The sequence below is a fragment of the Planococcus citri genome, chromosome 1, assembly GCF_950023065.1.
Source record: "Planococcus citri chromosome 1, ihPlaCitr1.1, whole genome shotgun sequence".
Lineage (NCBI taxonomy): Eukaryota > Metazoa > Arthropoda > Insecta > Hemiptera > Pseudococcidae > Planococcus > Planococcus citri.
Window position 1 is genome coordinate 38103410 of NC_088677.1, and position 21473 is coordinate 38124882.

At 32.7% G+C, this 21473-nt stretch overlaps 1 protein-coding gene across 2 annotated transcripts in view; it reads right to left on the minus strand.

Moving 5' to 3' along the window:
* Positions 1-756: 756 nt before the first annotated feature.
* Positions 757-21473, minus strand: part of LOC135831775 (nephrin-like) — a 195717-nt gene continuing 175000 nt past the window's right edge. The window contains exons 3-20 of one of the 2 annotated variants that reach the window (XM_065344524.1): positions 19028-19213; positions 12041-12193; positions 9304-9492; positions 8741-8900; positions 8181-8317; positions 6999-7298; positions 6742-6878; positions 6493-6649; positions 6047-6352; positions 5318-5575; positions 4876-5157; positions 4609-4784; positions 4299-4515; positions 4017-4214; positions 3015-3155; positions 2716-2855; positions 2484-2625; positions 757-2384 (exon numbers count right to left, since the gene is read on the minus strand). In XM_065344524.1, the coding sequence (XP_065200596.1) occupies positions 2161-2384; positions 2484-2625; positions 2716-2855; positions 3015-3155; positions 4017-4214; positions 4299-4515; positions 4609-4784; positions 4876-5157; positions 5318-5575; positions 6047-6352; positions 6493-6649; positions 6742-6878; positions 6999-7298; positions 8181-8317; positions 8741-8900; positions 9304-9492; positions 12041-12193; positions 19028-19213 (3503 nt within the window). In that variant the 3' untranslated portion in view covers positions 757-2160. Of the gene's footprint in view, positions 2385-2483; positions 2626-2715; positions 2856-3014; positions 3156-3199; positions 3362-4016; positions 4215-4298; positions 4516-4608; positions 4785-4875; positions 5158-5317; positions 5576-6046; positions 6353-6492; positions 6650-6741; positions 6879-6998; positions 7299-8180; positions 8318-8740; positions 8901-9303; positions 9493-12040; positions 12194-19027; positions 19214-21473 lie in introns of both variants that reach the window. The other variant, XM_065344522.1, reaches the window with a different exon arrangement.

Here is a 21473-nt window from a genome sequence, read left to right on the forward strand (position 1 = left end):
ATTCGTTCGTCATTCATTTTTCATTTTCCAAATTCCAAGTATCAATTTCAAGTTTGATAACCAAAGGAATTCAAAAAATCAAAAATTTTCTGTTCAATATGAAGTTTTTTGTTTTTTAAATTAATTTGTACGAATTACTTTATCGCATCCAAAATTCTATTCACCATGCGGATAAGTGTTTTTTCAAATGTAATTTCTCTAATATTGAAGCATTTCTCTTACAGTTTTTGAATCATTTCATTTTTATGATTTTTATGATATTTTTCATATTTTGAATTTTTCAAAAGAAGATTTTGTTCAATTTTTGGTAATAAATATGTTTTATCAATTTTTTTGACGGTATGATTTTTATTGAAAATATACCAACCTACTACTAAAAAAAAATAAATTTAGTGCTTTTGTTGTGGAACATTATTCTTTTTTTTCGATTTTTCTACTTTTCAGAGATGAGAAAAACGAGGAGAAGAGTTTTTGTTTCAGACTCAGACTTCAGCTTCAGCTTCAGTTCAGACCCACACTGATGTTGACGATGAATGACGTTCTCATTCTGAACCTGTGAACCCGAAGTACGCGTCAACTGTCATTTTAAAAGTTCTGTTAAAAATTTAATTTAAATTTTTTCAGTAACTATCGTAGATATTGCTTTTCTAATAAGAATGAACTGGTCCATTATGAATGAATTGCGTGATCAATTTCATAATTTGTTGAGGTTTCAAACCATCAGCCGATTCATTAATCTTAATCCAAAAACAACAATTAGAAAAATAAAACATTTTATTGGTCAAATACACCGATTCGTACATAAAAAATTACAAAATAATTCATGATATTGCTTACATTCATTAATACTTAAGAAAAACGATTTTTTTTCTTTTTTCGCTTAATTGTGATCACAGAAAACCATGTTGAATTGATTGTTATAAATCTGTTATTATAATGATTTGCGCGAATTTCTCTAGTAACAAAATGTTGGTATGGTTAGTCAACCTTAATAATAAATGGAAAGTATCTTTCAACTGCATTTTTAAAAATAATATTTGACTAGACTTTTTCATTGACAATACTTATCATTCATAATACGATGGAATATAGTAAAAGCTATGCGAGCGGGATCGAAGGAAAACAATGTAGCAGGGGGTAAAAAAAAAGTAAGAATAAAATACACAAATATAAAAAAATGCAGAGTAAAATTAGACGGATGATTACACAATATTTAAATCACATTTTACTTTTTTTTAAATTGAAAAATTATCTAGATGAGATGCATCACAAAATTATCTATACAAAGATATGTACAATATTTACAATTTCACGAATATAATTGAGCGTTACCTACTTTACATTCGAAAAAAAAGAAATGAAAGAAATGAAAAGTAAGAGAAAAAAGAAGGGAAATGCAACACTACGATAAATATTAAGTATTCGAGTTCAACACAGCAAGCTCAATGATGACAAAAAAAGCAAAGGACCAGTTCAATATAACTTCGCTTGTAACTATCTTTTTTTTTCAATAAAACTTTCGAAATGTTTTAATCGCGTATCAAACGAATTTCATGCAAGTTGAAAAAAATAATAATAATCCAACAAAATGATACATATTTGAGTACCTAATAAATTTATGTGGAATAGATCTGCAGGAATGTATTGGTGAAAATTGTTTTAAAAACGAACACAAAAACGTAAGATAGATAACTAGATAAGTAGTAATCTAGGCACCTACGCACACAAAGTACAAGGTACCTATGCACATTCTATCGATACATAATAAATGACCATGGTTGATCAATGGGGATTCGAATATTCGAAAAATACTGACAATTTCTGTTTCCAACAAAGTCCTACAAAACTAAAATAGATATACCTAGAACAATTTACAAAGTAGGTACTCGCGAACGATAGGTACAAAGAGAGAAAAATAAAAACAAACAAACAAATGAAATTAACAAAACAACTTAATCACAACATAAATTTTTTCACTGAAATAAAAACATATAAAAGGAAACACATTCAACAGCATTAAAATAATTTATAAAAAAAAAGTAAGTAAGTATATGAACTCACAAAAATAAATTAAAAAGAAGAATATCACAATAGAAAACAATTATTGCTGATTATGCGCATATTATCTCTGAGAGTAATTCAGAGATAAGTAAGTTCTTGTCAAACTAGATGACCTTCAGTCTCTGAACTATCATAGTTGAAAGTTGACATGGAAATTGGAGGGGGAGCTGTTAACACAGTTACATCAGGAGGAGGCACAGCACCACATCTTAATGTACCATTTGATGGTAAAGTTGGTTGAGCAAATTGAACCGGTGGAGGATATGTAACATAACGAGGATCCGCTGTACTACTGTAACGACTTGAATTCTCACTTTGATATCCTAAAAAATAAAATTAAAAAAGATAATATTAATAACAAAATTTTGAAATCAGCTGATTCTATACTTTTGTGACCAAGGAATGAGTGAAATTGAACGAACCAGTTCCATTATGACTAATGTAAGGATTTCTGTGTCGACCTATACTCGTATCTTTGGGATGGGTATCATATCCTGGATATTGGAAAGGGTAATCGATTGGTTCGATCATATATGTGTTACCACAATTTTTCCTTTTTTCGTCCTAAATTAATCAATCATTTTAGATAGAGATAAGTGGTAAAAGACAAAACATATAGGTACTGAAAATTAGGTGAGTTTGAAAACAACATACGTAATCTTGCCGCGAATCTGAATATGTTTCTGACTTTTCCGAAACTGAACTTAGTGTTTCACCAGTCATCGTTTCATTATAACTACTCGGAGCGTACATTTCAATAGTACCCGATTTGTTACTGTTTTGCTCGTTATTTCCTGCAATCAATAAATGAATTTTGTAAAAATGCCATAATACCGATACTTATATTTATTGAATTTAACAATTCCCACAAATCTTAAAACCATTTCCGTCAAATTATTTTGCCACATGTTAGAGACTCCTACGCTAAATCAATATCAAAGAATATGTACTACCTTGAAATTTTTTTCTTCTATAGAAAAACGCAGTAAGAATACAAATATTGATGAGTAATAATAATGCAGCTGTGGCAGCTATGCAAAATATAAACATCAGCGGAAATTCCGCATTGACTAGAAGTGCTTCTGCCGGGACGTCTGTAATAAAATGTAATACAAATGTAAATGCATTGTCAACGTACCTGCAACTATTTCTTTCCTAGACCGTCTTAGCAAGCAAAACACCAACAACAATATGTTCGACAGAATTAAAGTTAAAGCCACAACCGCGCCAACCACCAATGACATTCTTCCACGATTACTTGTTACTTCACTCAGGCTGGGTAAAAACGGAGGAGCTTCACCTAATTACCCATCACATCAATGTTAGTAATTGCATAAGCGAGTTAGTGAATAATGATATTAAGCATAAAATAAGGCAATATTCTAGGTAGGTAGAAAAGAAGCTAGGTAGATAGTAACTTCTCCGCTACCTAGTTAGTAAGTTATCCACCCATAAAATAAAAATTCCGCGTTGAAAGAAAAAAAAAAAATTAGAAAGACTTCTGTTTCTTCATTTTAAATTAAAAGATGGCACATCAAAAAGACAAAATTCGTAGTAACCTACTGTAATACGTTCCTTTTTGAGCAAGTACATCAATAGATTTCGTTTTACTTTTCCATTAAAAAAAATAATAAAAAATCGCACCATCATTACTTAATTAATTTTAGTCATCATAGGTATTACGATGGTCTAGATTTAGTTTCTTGAAGAATATTTTTACCTATCTGGAATGTTTTTTAAATCATAAAATATGTATTTCGAATTAACTCGTGAAAGTAAAAAAGCATAGGTAAAGTTGAAACTGAGAAAAACTAATACAAAACAACGCTACCTATATCAGCTTTTGTTATTAAATATGTAATTAAGCGAGGTATTTTTTTTTGCGAATATTATAACAATAACCGTATAAAAAGCAACAAGGCAACCCTTAAGGCAGAAAGAAAAAAGGAATTTACTTGATGTAACGACTTTAACGCCTTTCGCATAATCGCTTTTTCCGTAACTATTATACGCCAACACGCTAATTATGTAAGGAGTTCCTAATTGTAGCCCCGTAATCGTTTGAACAGTATTACTATCAACTTCGGAATATCGATAATTTAGCGTAGTTGAATGCGATTCTGCGTATCGAATTTTATATCTCGCCGGTTCTCCTGAAAGAGCGAAAAAAAGTATCGTTGAGAATATACCTATTTCTACAATTGAGTATGATGAATGATAACTTCAATTAATCAAACCTCCATCAAAACCAGGCGTCCAAGCGATTGTTATCGTGTCATGGGTAGTATTAACAACATTCATTGATAGCGGTGGATCAGGGTGAGTAGGAGTGGTGAAATTAATTTTAGTTGTTTTGGAGCCTTTACTGTTATGAGCGCTGCATTGATAAAATCCGTAATCTTTCGGTTCAACGTTTCGAATTGATAGAATCGATTCGTATGTTATCGCATCGAGCTATAAAACAAATCGTGTAATGAATAGACACATTTTATATATACTACGAGTAATTTCACTTCAGTTGGTAGGTACTGGAAACCTGCTATCTACCTTGTTGAAATGAACAGAATATTTATTCGTATTATTGGCAATAGGCGAAGCCATATCTTTAGACCACGAAAATGTTAATTTTGGCGCACCGGAGGCTCTACAAATTAGCCTACCAGTTTCATTTGGACGACTAGCAGCTCTTTGCAGCACTGGAGATTGATCGAATTCTGGTTTATCTGTAAGATAAAAATCACAGGTTGAAATTTGTGACTAGTTTCCATAGGAATTGTTACCTACTCGATTCATTTCAGAATTTGTCGAACTTACGTTTCACGATCAACAAAGCCGGCTGACTTGTCTCGTTTCCTAAACCATTATCGGCAACACAATAAAAAGGTCCCATATCTTTTTTCGTTACATCGTGTACGGTTAAATAGGACGTATTATTTTTATAGACCACCGCGCTTCTTTCTCCTAATGGGAATCCCGGCCTCCTCCAAGAAATATGATCGGAAATGAGTGGTAGAGCATCTACCGTGCACCATAATTCCGCGTGCTCACCTTCATCCACCAATACTTCGTTTGAAATACCACTAACTGAAGCAGGGTCTGAAATTAAAAGATTTGTAACGTTTTAATTTCTGTATACGTAAGGCGAGATTTAAATGAATTTTTCATTCATATAGCCTGAAATTGTACCCATGAACTAGGTACCTATTACCTAATCAACTATTGTTAAAATATGCTCAAAAATATGTTTATGACTTACATTGAACGGTAATAGTAAAATTCATCGTAGCCGATCCTTCGCTATTACTTGCTTCACAGGTGTAAAATCCACTATCCTTACGATCCACTCGAGTAAAATTAAGCACCGGGCCATCAAATTTTGAAACACGTTCGCCATTTCTAGTCCAGGTATAGGAAATAGCCGAAGGTTGAGCATTTGCTTGAAGCATTATTACTAAATCGTCTCCTTCGACGTTAATGAATGACGTTTCGTTCAAATCATTGAAAATAGGTTTATCTGAAATGGAAATTTAGGATTAGCTAATTTGGATTTTGAAAATAGTTACCTATCTACCCAAAGCAAACATACATATATATGAGAGATGCGCTGAATTGTTGATTGAAAAGTAAAAATTATTTTTTCAATACATATTTTAAAATGCTGAAATGAAATAAAGTTATAATTTTTCAGCCGGTACTTTACGTGGAATGAGCCTTTTAATGTGAACTTTGAAAAATTTTCAACCTACTCCTACGTATTTCCAAAACAAATTAATTTGTTGTACTTTCACATAAAAAAATCTACCTTTCCCCCTAGTAAAATCTTCTCTTTAAGTCAAATTAATGCGTTTTCCATGCCTTTTTTTACTTTAGTGACTAACTTCAGGCCTCTATCGAAAAGTTTCTCAAACCATCAATTTTTAAAATAAACATATCCTCACAATTAAAGCAACTAAAACAAAAATAAATATCTAATTATGATTCTTACATAAAACAGATAAAACATCATCGGCGTGAATTTTACGCTTCATCACGGTATTTTCAGCTTGGCAAATATATTCGCTTCTATCCATATCGGGAGTGATACTTAAAGATAGTTCACTCGTGGTCACGTTTCCACCGTGTAATCCAGGTTTACTCATTTTGCTGATTCCTTCGGTGACTGGAATACCATCTCTCCACCAGGTCAAATCAGCCTCCGGATTACTAGAGCTTGCGTCGCAAATCAACTTAGCCGCACTACCAGCTCGTAATACCTTTGGTTCTTTTTTTATTTTCACCGTATCAGGAGGGACTGTGATTACAAATATATAATTAGAATTGCAAAACAAACAAGTTGAAATTTGATTTGAAGAAGAAAAAAAAACAACGAAAAAAAAATACACAAGTACATAATATTAGCTACCTATAGGTACAAATGTATGTATTACTCACAGTAAACATTAAGTTTAACGATTTTGAATAACGGAATGTCAGTGGCGAGATTAGAGGCTTCGCATTTATAAATAGCTTCGTTGTCTGTAGCATTTACGAAAATGCTGTATTCCGAATACACGGTAGATTTATCAGACTTGACAGGTACCTTATCAATCTGCGTAAATTCGAAGGTAACATTTCAATTTACGGACGTAAAACATCAGTAATTAATTTCAACAACTACAAATCATAATACGCGCCACGCACCTTTTTATCGTTCTTGTACCACATGAGTGACGCTAATGGATTTCCACCGGTTGATTTGCACTTTAACGTTTTCACTGTTCCAGATTCGATGTATTCGCCAGGTGTATATCCGCTAATAATAGGAGCCTCTGGAGGATCTGTGAACGCGTCAACGTGAAAAAAATATATATCGAAATTTATAAAAAGCATATAGATATTACTATATGTGTACTGTGTAGGTAGGTAGATAGGTATAGATATATTCTCTGGATACTAACATAACACGTTAATGGTGTGAGTATTCACCACGTTTTCTTCCACGTACGAATTCACAGCGTGACATATCACGATAATATTAGATCTGTCCGGTGTAATAGGTATTGAAATGACCGATGAACTAATCCAACCGATGTGGGGTTCAGCCTCCGATTTGTACGTCGTATTATGAACTTGACGTCCGTCAATCGTCCATTTTATTGACGCCGCCGGATTGCTAACTCCAGTCGTACAGTTCAGATGTACTAAATCTCCTACTTTCGCTTCCGTTGGACCGAGAATGGTAACTTGTGTAGGTGCGTCTGAAATAAAAACGCATTTTTTTTACTGCTGGCATAAAAATGTAGGTACCTATTTCATATTTTTATTGTCAAGTTATTCGGAAAATAAATAGGCCGATGAAAAATGTATACATATAATTACTGTAAAGGAAGGTACCTAATTAAAAAAGGAAGCAAGTAATACTTGATGTTAAAATACACGTTAAAACATCCTCTAGCGCAACGTAATAAGAATAGTAATTCGAGAAGAAAAACTTTTTCTGCAGATAATACCTACTCACTCGTAGTCGTATGAGAAAACTCTTTTCTTTTAGCTTATAACTTGAACAAAAGAAAAATTAAACCCGAATGCTACTTTAAAAAACAACATCGTTTATGACTTTTAAAAGTACGAGTAGATAGGTGAGTGGTAATCTGCCCATCTCGTAGGTAATTACAAAAAACTTGAAATCTGTGACCAATTCAGTACCTATTTCAAACTGTATATCATTTAGAGCCCAGCCGACAGAAAAACTTTCATTAGAAATAACGAAGAATTGAAAATACATCCTAAAATATGCTGTCAAAAAATAGGATTCCATGTTTCAAATGTTGACGAATTTTTGAAATTTTGAATTCACTCATGAAAAATAAGTAAGGTTATGTACGAGTAGATGTTAAAAGTTTTAGACAGAAATCTGAATTCAATTCTCAAAATGTTTTGGAATGTTTATAACGAATTTTGAATAAAATAAGAAATATGAGTACGTTTGTCGCGCAAATCAACGTGCAACCCTGCTGTAAGTAGGTAAAGAGAGATACAACTTTGTCTCTTTTAGAACGATTTTTTAATAAATACAATAGCTACATAGATAGGCAGGCTAATAATATGTATTAGGAAAAAGTAGTCAAAAAATCACTTACAGTGTACGGTAAGATTTAGTTCTGTTTTCATATGGGTAGGACCAACAACACTGGATGCTTCACAAGTGTATTTTGCTTTATTATCATCCATTTCCGCCGTAAATACGTATACATTTTCTGACATTCTTCCATTTTGACTGAAAAAAATCGGGTAAGAATAAATATATACATACATACAGTTTCAACGAATAGACGCATCGATACCTACTATAGGTGCAGCTTTAGGCTATTAAATGACTCAAACATATTATGTACGAGGTAGTTACTAGTTAGGTAGATAGGTAGGTACAAATTATAAGTTCTGATGTTTCGACAGTCCATTGAGTCAGAATTATGAAATTATAAATATGTATATTTACACTTTTTGGAGGGTTTGATAGGACAAAAACAGTTGAAATTTCAACATTATCAAGTCATTAAATAATGCTTGACAATTCTGATGATTCAAAGTAAAATTTTTCCTCTAATAATCATTTTCTTTTTTTCTATTATAGGTAATTCACGTAGGGAAAAAAACGAATTTTTGTCTATTAGATATACCACTATAATAGGGTTCTTACCGGTATTCAGCTGTATCACGCACTTGCTCTCCATTTTTGTACCATACCAGTTGAGCTGGCGGATTTCCTCCACGAGATTTACATATCAATTCTATTTTTTCACCTCGGTTGAATTTATCTCCTTTAGGAAAACTTTCAATATACGGAGGTTCAGGTGGATCTGTTGAAATAATAGAAATTTAGGAATTAATAAATAGGTATGTACTATGTAGGTAAAGTACCGATATTTCCTTATTTCTGAGGAATTTTTGTGGTATAGGGTAAATCTAGCTATTCGGGTAGGTATTCTAAATAAAATACGAGAAAAGTAATTCAGTGAAATATTTCCAAATTTTTATTTACAAAGTCGTTCAGGTAATTCACGAAATGACGAAAATGTAAACCCGCGAATATTCCAAAAATCTTAGATAGGTTAGATACATATATTATGACCGAGTAATATTGGCCGTAAAACAAAATTGAATTGAAATTATATTCATCGTTTATCTTGAGGAACGCTTCAACTACATCTACGCCTATACTTACATGTGCTTTTGAGTACTAACAAAGTATTAAATACTTACACATAACACTAAGTTGAACGGTAACTTTGAGAGCCATATCCAAAGGCAAAGCTTCATGCTGCGCCTCACAAGTATAATTAATATAATCATCTTCAGCTGTCGGTGTCAAACGAATACGACTAGACACGTCGTATAGCTTCGCCTTCGAATGACTTTCTTTCGATTCCATCACTTTATCAACCCGGTTTTCTGAAACAACACAACGAGCAAAATAAGCACTAAGCACATAATGGGGAACGACAAAATGAATTTTCTGTTTTGCGAATTACGTGTCTAAAGTAATCTTTCATCGTTAGATGAGTATTATGTCGATAACTTGTCTATTCTGTATATTATTTAGATGGATATACTCGTATTACTCATACGAACTGCTTTAATCTCTTATCTCTTAATAACGTATTAAAAATTAAGAATACATCTACATAAAAGTAACTTATGGTGGACAACAAAATGTTTTTGTTTGTTTGTTTTTTTATATACACATATTACAGAAGGATGTTGAAATTAAGTTGCAAAATGGCGTAAACGTAATGTAGCAAAAATCTCAGACCTGCAGACTCGATCTCTTCTACATAATTTCTGAACTTGACAGAATTATCCACAGTTTTGAAAATAATTCTCAGTATCGTTATCAGAAAAAACAGATTGATACTTGTCAGACACCTCTAGGCAAGAAGAGTTTTTCTTTAGTGAAAAAATAAAAGCTCTACTTTGACGTAGGTAATTTCGTTTCAATGTAACTGAACAAACACCTTCAATACGTTTGAATATATTACACCTGTACGTGTGTGTAGGTAGGTAAATACATATAATGCGCGCACATACGCCATTTAACACATACCCATGCTAACTATCTGTCGTAAAATGGATCGTGTTCTCAAATATATTCTTTTGTTTACTATTAGCAAGGCGAAATACAAGCGACGAATACAAATTTCAGCTTAATATTGTTTATATACAGCTCCATAATTTAAGAGAATTTTCTCGTAACATTCAAGCATTTTCTCATATACCTTTTAAAGGGAAATAGAGCTACTACAGAGGTACCTAACAGTTAGAAGCAGTAACTGTATCCCGAGCGTAACGAATATTTTCCAACGAGTTTTCTTTCCTTAAGTGAAAAATTGTCAAGTGTCAAGCTACACATATCACAAAGGAAAACAATCGTCCAATAAAATCGCGCCACTTTATTTGTATGTGTATAATCATTTCAAATTTCACGCTGTATCGTCAACTCAAATGTTCCTTCGACAAATTACATCACCCCCGACAATCGTTGAATCTATGCAATTCTATTGCTTTTCACTGTAGCTGGGTATTCTATTTTTCTAACTTTTTTTTTTTTAAATTGAAACAGCTGAGTCTTCGAAATTCGGATGCCTCTCGAAAAATCGCAAATTCGTGAAAATCACTAGCCGCTCTCCTACCACCTTAAATGGTTGAGGCGGCCATAAAAGTGGTTGTTTCACTGAACACTCTAAGAATTTAGCAAAATCAAAACACCGAACTACAAAATGAAATTATGTGAAATAAATTTACGTATTTACGGCAAACTGGTTATGCAATTTTATTAACATCCTAAACTATGCCAATTTGCGTGTATCCTCGATAATAGAGATACCCGTATGGTTAAGTACGATTTTGATCCAAAATTATCCCTTTTTGTACTGGTTCGAAATGTCGAAGTGGACAGCAGGACACCTTCAAAGGAAAATTGGCGCACCATCTCCAATTTTGAGGCAAGATGGGAAAAAATGTCGAAATCATGCGATATACCTATCGAATATTTATGTTTCCAAAATGTGCTGAACAAGAATATGACTTTATTTTCTGGATCCGAAGTATATCACCGTTCCCAGTGCCACCTAAAATTGGGTCAATTTTCAAAGATGCTTATAATGATTATGATCTGATTTTTTTGATCCCACTTCTTCTGGCATGCGTTTACTCTCACTATAGTGGCTCTAGCTGATGTTCCCAGTGAGATAAAAAAATTGGATTCTTTCAAATACAACTCCCTTCCTATCCCTCTCCCATAATCTTTATAATGATTTAAAGAATTGTGAAAGGCCGAATCTTTTATTAAAATCGTATACGAGAATATTTTAAAACTGTAAATTAAATAACATATTTCATCTTCGTCTTTTGTCGAGCTAAAATCTAACTCTTACTTCTTTTGTTCCTAAACTAGATGGAGAAGAAGAAGATTATAATCTCTCCTGGTACAAAAGCTCGACAGCTAGAGTTTGATACGGTTAATGATAAGGATTCAAGGATACTTTAAAGACGTTTACCAATCCTTCCTTTCTGGCCGTCTCGTCGTCTTCCAGAACATTTAAATTGGAAGACTACTTTGTACTTTTACAATAAACTAAACGTTAACTAACACAAATTAACCACTTTGGAACCACCACGCCGACCACTCAATCGAATCAATTAAGTTTAGTTTTCGTGCAATGCGTTTAAAATATCCTCGTCTCAATTTCGTTGATTGTTGGGTTCAGAATGACCAATGAAGCCGAAATTTAAACGAGCATTTGCATCAAAATCTTTCAAGATTCCACCTTAATCAACTTCTACGACAACAAGCTTCTTGAGAATTCTGATCAAGTAATATATATTTATATATTTTTTATCTTAGTTCGCTAAATACGAGTACATTAGGCTTTACTTCATTTAAACAAATACTCCCATTTTGGAATACTTTCAGAAACGACAGAAAGAAAAATTCACTTACCTAATTTAAGTTCGTTGGAATTCCGGTACCAAACAATTTTGGCCGCTGGTTTAGATTTCTTCACCAAACATTCCAAAACTAATTCTTGATTTTGATGAATTTCCACGGTCGAATTTGGTCTATAGCCGACCATTTCGATAGACGCTGGTGGAGCTGTAATGAGAAAAAAAAATCAAGCGTTAAGCAATTTCCAAGTTTCAAAGGATATCTAAATTTCGTCGTTTTAATCGATGTAAATTAATAGCTCTGTTAAATACGTCGAGAATTTTGTTATAAGAAAATCTCGATGATAAAACAACATCAATTCTGTACAGTTTCGTCAAGTTTTTTTTTCACCCAGTAGGCAGAGAAGGACTAAAGTCATTTTCTTTGTCGTAAATAGGCCTACTTATAAACTTACATATAGTACTTGCGTGAAAATAAGAGTTGCAAAAGAATCCGTTTGGATTGATAAAACTATTTTTCTTTCTAAAAACTCATTTACTTATAGGATAGAAATTTGAATTTTGAGATGAATAAATCGTATTTTTAAGTAAGTATAATAAAATATTTTTCAGCAGCAAAATTGAGAAATTTTGATGCCAATAGCAACACAGGTACGTACAGGTATTTGTTCACTTGTAAGTATATCTACAGATACTGAAATTGTACGAACAAAAAAAAAGGAAAAAGTATGTTCCAGACGTTTAATTTGTTCCTTCTTTATTTACACTATTTTCCATAATTTGGCCTGATTACACGAAAAATACTATATATAGAAATTAGACCCAGCCCAGTAAATTTTCTCCTTTTGAACACCATCAAAAACGTAAATTCATTCTTTATTCATTTCATCTTAATTTTTGTCATTGTCTTTATTCGTGTCCGTATAATCTGGATTATCTCCAAATTTCTTCTTCTAACCGTTAATTTTAGTAGAAAACAAAACTTGACTGGATAAACTAATTTAGCCTTTTCAATTAAACATGCAAATTGGAATCCTATTGTACTGATTTCATGTCAGCGGCAGGAGTTCTCTTAACGGGTTCTATTTGTTTGTCGAATCCGCGAGAGAAGTATTTCCAGTATCAGAGTATCCTTTTCTCGTTTTTAGCTTCTTGGCACAAAAAGTTAATTTAATTCTCATTCCGGATAATTGGTAAAATTTTAAATTTCTCAAGCAACCGATACGCCGTAAAAAAGTTTTTTAATCCTCCTTACTCAATTTCCTACTTGCAAATATCTTTCATATAAATAAGCACCACCCTGCATAATTTAAATCAATTCTGCTGTCGAATATTCGATAAAACTGTTTGAATTTTATTTTTCATTCTTCTTTGTTTTTTTTTCATGTTTTTCACCAGCCTTTTTCCTCTTCTTTTTTCAAACTAATTTACACCATTCGTGCTAAAACAATAAAAAATCACCAGAAGAATAAAATTACCCAGCGATTGCTGGTGCAACGAATCTGACATTTTATGCTGTTAAATACAGATTTTTGCTATTGTTCTGCTAAAGGCGTGTATTTGATGCGTTGTTAATTATACGAGTTTTCTAATAATGCCAATTTTCAATACGCTTCGATATTTTTTTTAACGCAATATGAAATCTGATAATTTTTTACAAGATATTTTTCCTCGCATCGAAACGATCGAAGAATTTATTCACAAAGTATGCCCAAGTTGAGGGGAAAACTTCACAAACGTGTTCGGAGGAAGGATTTTCAATTTCGTCATGTTTTCAGGACATGACTACACTGTTTAGATTCGTAGAGTATAGGAAAAATTCAGGCACATTAGTAAGAAACAAGCATCGATCAATCTTACACATCTTTTCTTTACCATCCAGCCGGAGAAAAAACAAAAGGAAATCGCACGGGAGAGATAAAAACCTTTTGAGTTTTCTCATGCTCATTGCCCAGCAGTAATTTATATAATGGAATTTCAATTTGCATATTTAATAGAAAATCAAATACTACCTAATTATCTGGAATTTGTGTCAGGGTAATAGAATTAAGAATGAAGTGAAACACAAAAGTACGGTAAATCACCGATGAGAGACGCAAGAAGAGACGAGTAAAACGATTCATTGAGGACACTACCTTATATACTTCGTTACGTAACAAGAACTTCAGAAAATGAGCCGAGATAATCGACGAAAAACGCGCAACGTATTCTACGACGAGGGGGCTCGATATTCATCAAAAGGGATTTGTGTTTTAGAGTGAACGCTGCTAAAGTGGAAAATAAAGAGCTTCGTAAATCTACAGCATCGCTCACTGCCTTTTCCTCTAAAACCATCAAGCAGAAATATCCGAATCATTTATATCTTGGTCTGGATTTTTAGTCAACGCCGAATCAGGCAGGTATAAGTATTTTAAAAACTTACACCGCACATGCGATATTTCCTACAATAAACTCTATGCAAATTAGATCCTATTATCGTTAGTAAATCGATTAATAAATTTTTTGTTCGTCTTTCAATTAGTTCAGTCAGGTATTTACAGTTTGGAAACGTCGTACGAAAATTTCCGAGTTTGAATTTATCCTTAATTTTTGTTTTTATTGTAGCCTATCAACATTTTTTGGAGTTCGTGAAATTTGTAAAGTGCTTTGGTGCCTTCAAACATGATTCATCAATAGTTCAGGCTTCAGACCAAGATACAAAAATACGAGAATTACAAAAAAAAAAACAGAAAAATAAACTATTAGGCAGGTATCACCTTCTTATATATTAGCTCAGAAAAGATCTCACAATCAGAAGGAGAGTAAAAGGCCGTGGCACATTATTAACGAACTGTTCTAAAATTTCTTGACATTAAAGTGCCCCTAATAACTAGCCTACCTATAGTTTTATTGATTTTTGTGCAAAATTTTCGAATGAGTATAAGATGGAAATTATATCGCGAGAGAGAAAATGCCTTCCGGAAAAATTAGATAAATAATACGTATTTATTTTTACGCTTAAAGGCACGAAAACTGCTTTATAAAATCCATTAACAGTACGCGAACATTGATTTTGAGACAAATTTGAAAAACACATGCCACATAAGCGAGGATAACACTGAGAATTTTTACTCGCACGTTGCCCAACGTAAATAATGGTCATCTTTTTTTATTGCAACTGTCGGGCCATGGCTTTTGATTGTAACACGCCGAAAGATCTGTTAAAATCTGTGGCCGATTTTGTTTTTGCTCCATTTTATTTGTATGTTGTTTTTTCTTTTTCTCAGTTTGTAACCAAGTTCGTTTCCATTTTGGCTTTTTATTCCATCTTCTTTTTTTCTTCTTTTTTACTTTGCTCTCTTTCTCATTTTTTCCTGTATAAATAAAATCTGCGTTATCGCAATAAAATTGAGAATTTCGTTGGAGTGTCGCACGCTTCGGTAATTTCCCTTTTTCATACGATCTCTCGGGAGAGGTCCCCAAGGAGGTCACGGCCATCGTAGTAGTCTCTTGTTTACGAAACATGGGACTTCATTTTGCCTCCATATGATTAGGTTTGCCGCGAAGTCCTTCACAAATTACTACGTTTTATGAGGCTGCTACGAGGGGCTTTGAGGATTCGTTATTTTTTTGAGGAAACTCTATTTACGAAAAATTAATGGAAATGTCTGCGTTTACATTCTACACTGCAAGTTCATATTCAGGAATTTTTTTACCTTTCTTTTTTCTTCTTTTGTAACATTCTTCCGAATCATTTACGCAGATTATCCTACCACAGTCCAACGGTAAAAAATTTCCCTCATTTTTTTTTTTGAAACGCCAAAAATCAAGGATCTCTTATGAAACATAGGTATATTTTTAAAGTTGTTTTTCTTTCGTAAAATTAAAATCGTTTACGAAATTGCGAAATATTTCGACAAATGAATTGGAAAAATAATGAAATATGACATCGAAGCCCGGCATCCATTGTAGTTTTTTTTAGCTCTACAGTTGACTCATTTTTCTCCACCAGTTCGAAAGGCAAATAATAGGTACCTACTCTATTAAAAAGCGTATAATCAAATTTTTCAATTCTTTAATTGCTAAAAACTTTTCATGCATTTCAATCACCTCCTTTACTAAATTATGAGAACTCTACCCCAGGAATTTTCAAGAAGAATTCAATCTCATTCTCACGAGAAAAGTAATTTTCAAAATACAAAACGAATTACGTTATTATTGCTCAGTTTAACGGTTCAAGTCTAAAAATTTATCAAGACAAGATTAACGTTGTTAAATGTGACACGAGCAAATAATAATATGGGTACTTTGTAACTACCTAACATATCGCACGAATCATGAACCCACTTAATATTTACCTACCTACATCTTTTCCCTAAAGTCACCATTAAATGAAGAAGGAAATTCACCTCGCACAAGGTGAACTCGAGTTACAGCGAAGTAAACTCCTTTTGTTTCGTTACACCAGTAGCATCAAATTTTTAAAACTATTTCGTTCTGCTTTTGGCTTCAAAAAGCGTAAAATGGTCTCGTTTCCGTATTTTTTACATTCCAAAGGTTAGCTACATTACATTGACCGCAATTCATTGAAACAGCTGTGTACGACTAGGTATACGTAAGTAAGTAACTGAATAAGTAAATTCTCACTTTACCCTCCAAATCAAGTAAGTAATTTACATTTGGAAATCCGAGAAAAATTTGCCACTTCATGTCAGTAAATTAAATACATACCTACTCAAAATTATATATTTTTTTTCAAAAAAAAAAAAATAATAACACTTAATAATAGGTAATAATAATTTTAGAAATGACCACGGATGTTTTTACGTTACGTATTTAATTTACACAGTTTCAGACGACAATTTCAAAAAAAATTTTCTCAGTAAAAAATAGATAATTCAATGTTTATTAATTTTCAAGAATATGAAAAAAAACCACTCAAGTAAGTATGTAGGTACTTACTTACATCGAATACCTACTTTTTAAAAAAAATCTAAAAACCATAATGGTAAAGGTACTAAGAGATTCGAAACACTCATACAACCAGAGAAAGAAATACCGTTTAAAAATAAACAAGCCATTACAATTATCAAAGTTGAAAAGGTACAAGTTGGCAAATAGGTAAATGAACTTGTACAAATAAAATGAAAACTCGTGCAAAGAGACGTTTCTCATCGAGCAGCCGTTTATTAAAAAATTCGCTCAAGGAAATATTTTAAAGGATACCTAGAAATTTGAAAAGTAAATCATTCATTATAACCGGCAAAATGCAGAATTTGTAAAGAAACAGCTAGAATGGTAAGATGACGAATGATTTATTGTGTAGGCGAGCGTTTCATTTGATACAGATTTTATTAAGGTTATCCTTTTCAAAGTCCCGAGAGTGTGTGAGTGTAAAGGATTTATAAACTAGAATTCAAGAAGAAAATATCCAAAAAGAATAAGGGTTACGTAAAATTTTTCACTCCAAGGTACGAGAGTTTCGCTACAACTGCTTTAGTTATCAAGTAGCGTTATCCATGTGCTTTTCAATTCCACTTAGAAATACTTCCAAAAACATTTTTACAATAAAACGATTTTTAAACGAGTGGAAAAATAACATTTGAAGTATTCTTTTCCTAATAAGCTTATACATTTTTTCAAATTTGTAAAATACGAAGGCAATCTTATTTATCAAAGTATTCGAAAACGATGCACCAAAAAAGAGCTCATCAGAAAAATTACATTAAAATACGTAGGTATTTCAAAGCAAAAATTTCAAACTAAATGAAAAACATAAAGCAAGTTTTCTCTCGAAGAGAAAAAAAGCTTTTAAATTATGTTCGATGAAAAAATTTAATTTCATTTGATCAAATTACATGAAATATGAATCCATCAAAAATACCTACGTTTAAAAAGCAAAAACCTTCCAACCATAACAGAAAAATTATCAGTGAATATCAAAAAATCAGGCTTTAGACAAGAGCGGAATTAATATTAAAATTTTCAACTATCAATGAAATACCTATAGGTAGATACTTAATTTTGAGGAAAAAATTAAAAAATAATCCAAAATACTCGCATCACTAAAGCACCTGTGGGATAAATAAACTCTATTCAGTTTTTTTTTGTCAACAAAAAAAATGTATGTAGCAAATGAAAAAAAATCACATTGGAAGGGCACACAACACGTGGTACTACGGATAACCTTATATGGAGTTTATCAACATTACAAAATAGGTTTTTTTCCTTACAAAATTCCGAGAAAAATCGTATTTTTCGAACGAAATCTTCACTATGGGGGTACATAACATCTCGCCGACGAAATCTCAAAGGCCGAACAAGTTATAAGATTGTACACGACGAAAAGGTGAAAAAGAAAAGCAAAAATATACCCACCAAATACGAGTACATAAAAGGGGAAAAATGACAAAAATCTCGAACGCCTAATTTTCACATATTCCTTTTTGTGTGAACTAAATTCAATAGGTCGATGTTTTCGTTGAAAAAAAAAACCATTCGCCAACTAATCTCGAATAAATTTGATCTTTCGTTCGTATAATAGTGAAAATCTGACATAGATTTTGAGTTACATTGTAAACTTCTTTTATATTAACCCCCGAGACAATTTCTTCTATTTTGTGCAATTTTCTATATTTATCTGGTCGGAAAATAGTTTGATAAAATGACGATAAATATGTACATGCAGCGTAACGGCTGTAGCCATTTTACGAGTATTAGACGAAAGTTTGTTAATAGTAAATGACAGTTATACGGTGGAATTCGACGCTATCAGCCGCATATTTTCTAAAATACCGCAATTCTTTTCAGTTTTCGATGTCATTCGCCAACGTATACCGAGACCAATTAGCCATAAAACACGATTTCTTTTCGTATACGAGATATCCTATTGTCCATCACATACGAATTTCTGTGCTTAAAACACTTAAACGAAATACCAACGTGTTTCACACGCAACAAAATTTGAAATATCGCCTAAAATTGGCTATCAAATTGAAAGAAAATATTTTCACAAACATTGAAGAAAATGTACTTATACGTAGGTATAGCTAGTTACACTCACATAGAACGGTCAAATTCGCTATCCTTCGAATAGGTGCATGGGTCGGATTACGAAGCGGGCCCACTTGGCACTGGAACTCGGCATCGTCATCCAAGCTCACGTTGCGTATTCTCAAATTATAAACGCCGTTATCTTTATCACCGACCATCATATATCTAGGGAATCCGACCAACGATTCTCCAGTTCCTGAAAGTAAAATAAATCCAGGATAATTATTACAGTTATAGGTACAAACGATTAAGTTAGGTTAGATCAGTGCTGTTCTGTACGTTGGATAATTGAAAAACACAGATGGAGAGACAATACGCCGAAAAATATTCAATCCGATCAAAGATGCGTAAAATAGTATAAATCTTAATTCTAAAAAGAGCGTCAAAACACGGTAAGCGCTGTCAAGCCAGATTCGCCGAGCACGAAAGGTGTCATTAGCAAGTGGGTAAAGCAAATTTATTCAAGAACGTAAAAGCAAAGCAACCGAGCGTTTATAAACAAGTTGAACTTCTACGTTGTACCTGCACGCTGACGAAGGGGTGTGGAAGGTATGTAATTTGTAATGAGAAATCTTGCAGTATTCAAAAGCACCCCTTTTAGAAAATGCAAAATAACGGTGGTTCTTTAACATCATTAATCTCAGTATTGAGAATGTGTTTACCTCCACTTGAAATCCTTTTTAAGCGGTTAACGTGTTAAAATGGTTTTTTAATTTAATTTTGCAACACTGGCGATTCAATCAAAATCTTGTATAAATTTATTTTTATAAATTAAATTCGAATAAGTTACGAATAACTCGACTATTTTGTTAATTGAAAAAAAGGACCGAAATAGAAAAATCAAATTTTTCTTGGGAAAAAATCGCTTGCTTTTTTCCGTATACACTATAGGTATAGGGTACACTATAACTCGATTTACAGGATATTCTTTCATAACCAAAGAAAAATAATTCGGAGGTTAACGTAACATTAATGAAATTATAACGTTAAACTTTTTCCTTACACAAGGTTGTTCATAATACCTACACATGGAAGAAAAAAAATTCCAATATGCAGTATTTTACACTTAAACCATCCCGTTAAATCTACATTCCATCTCATGGAAAATGTTTGAAGTAGGTAATCTCGTAAAATTACAATACAATTGCACCTATAATTGGTATTTGCACCTATAATAATTTAATTTGCCTAATAGAAAATTTTCACAACATGTAGTCCTGAGACTTGCTACAGTGCAGTTGAAAAGTATAGTACATGCAATATGAATCTTATTTATACCTACCCATGGATTACCTGGGTACGATAGATCGTCCAAAAAAAAGTTACTCAAAAAAATTTAGGCTCCCGAGGCCGAGGTGCCCCTGGAGGGCAGATGTGAGTTCTCAAAGAGGGGATATTTTCGAAAAAATCGTGGGTTTTCGCTCAAGCCCCTACCTATCCTGTTTTCAAAAAAATGGTCAAGTTCCAAATGAAAGTAGATGAGATTCAGCGTCGATCTATGCTATTGTCGTCAAAAATCGAATACCACTTGTAGGGTTCTAATGAGCGGTTGAATTCGCATTTAAAAAATTTTTTCTTCGCAAATATTTCGCATTAAATTACACCAAAATATTGAAAGATAATATTACTCTTAAAACTGGAGAAATAAGTTTTTAGCTATTTTTCTCGTTTTTTTGAAATAACAACTGATGTAAATGAGACGTTTTGAGCCCCAAAAGTAGAAGGCGGCGTCAACATATTCAATCGGTGAAGATGTCCCAAAAACCACATTTTTCGGAATTTTTAAAAAACATAAAATTGTAAATAGGAAAACTCTGAAAATGAAAATATTGTAGGTGAACAATAGGCACCTAGCCTACCAAAAATTTAAAATTCCAACCAAAAACACCTTCTTCAAAGATATAAAATTTTCTTATTTGGAGTTTCATGTAAGCCTATTGGTGAAAATTCAAAACCGACAATTGTAAACTTGTTTCTTAAATAACGCCGACTTTATAATAATTTCTCCAAATTTTTCCGAAGAATATTTTCATACCTACTTTACCTAGCTTATTTATCACAAAGCCGCGAGTAAGACAAACTTTCAAAGTTTCGCGCCTGTCTCGTTATTCCACGTGTGTCTGGTTCCATAGCCACAAATTCAATAAGGATCGTACGCATAATTTCAAATTTGACCAAAACTGAAGGAAAAGCCGTAACTCGTGTATCGAAAATACGAATTTTTCGACGAAAAAAAAACAAAAAAACTCGCATCGAAGTTTACGATAAATCAAACCTTTCAAATTTTCCAACTCAAATACGAACATTACTTCTTGGTTTATTTCTTGACCCGATAGAATATTGGAACGTTTATACCTAATTTAATTCGTCGAAACAATATCAAGGCTGATAATTCTGAAACGTCTAAAATAGCGGAAATTTTTGAAATATTTGCCAAACAAACCGCTTACATTTGT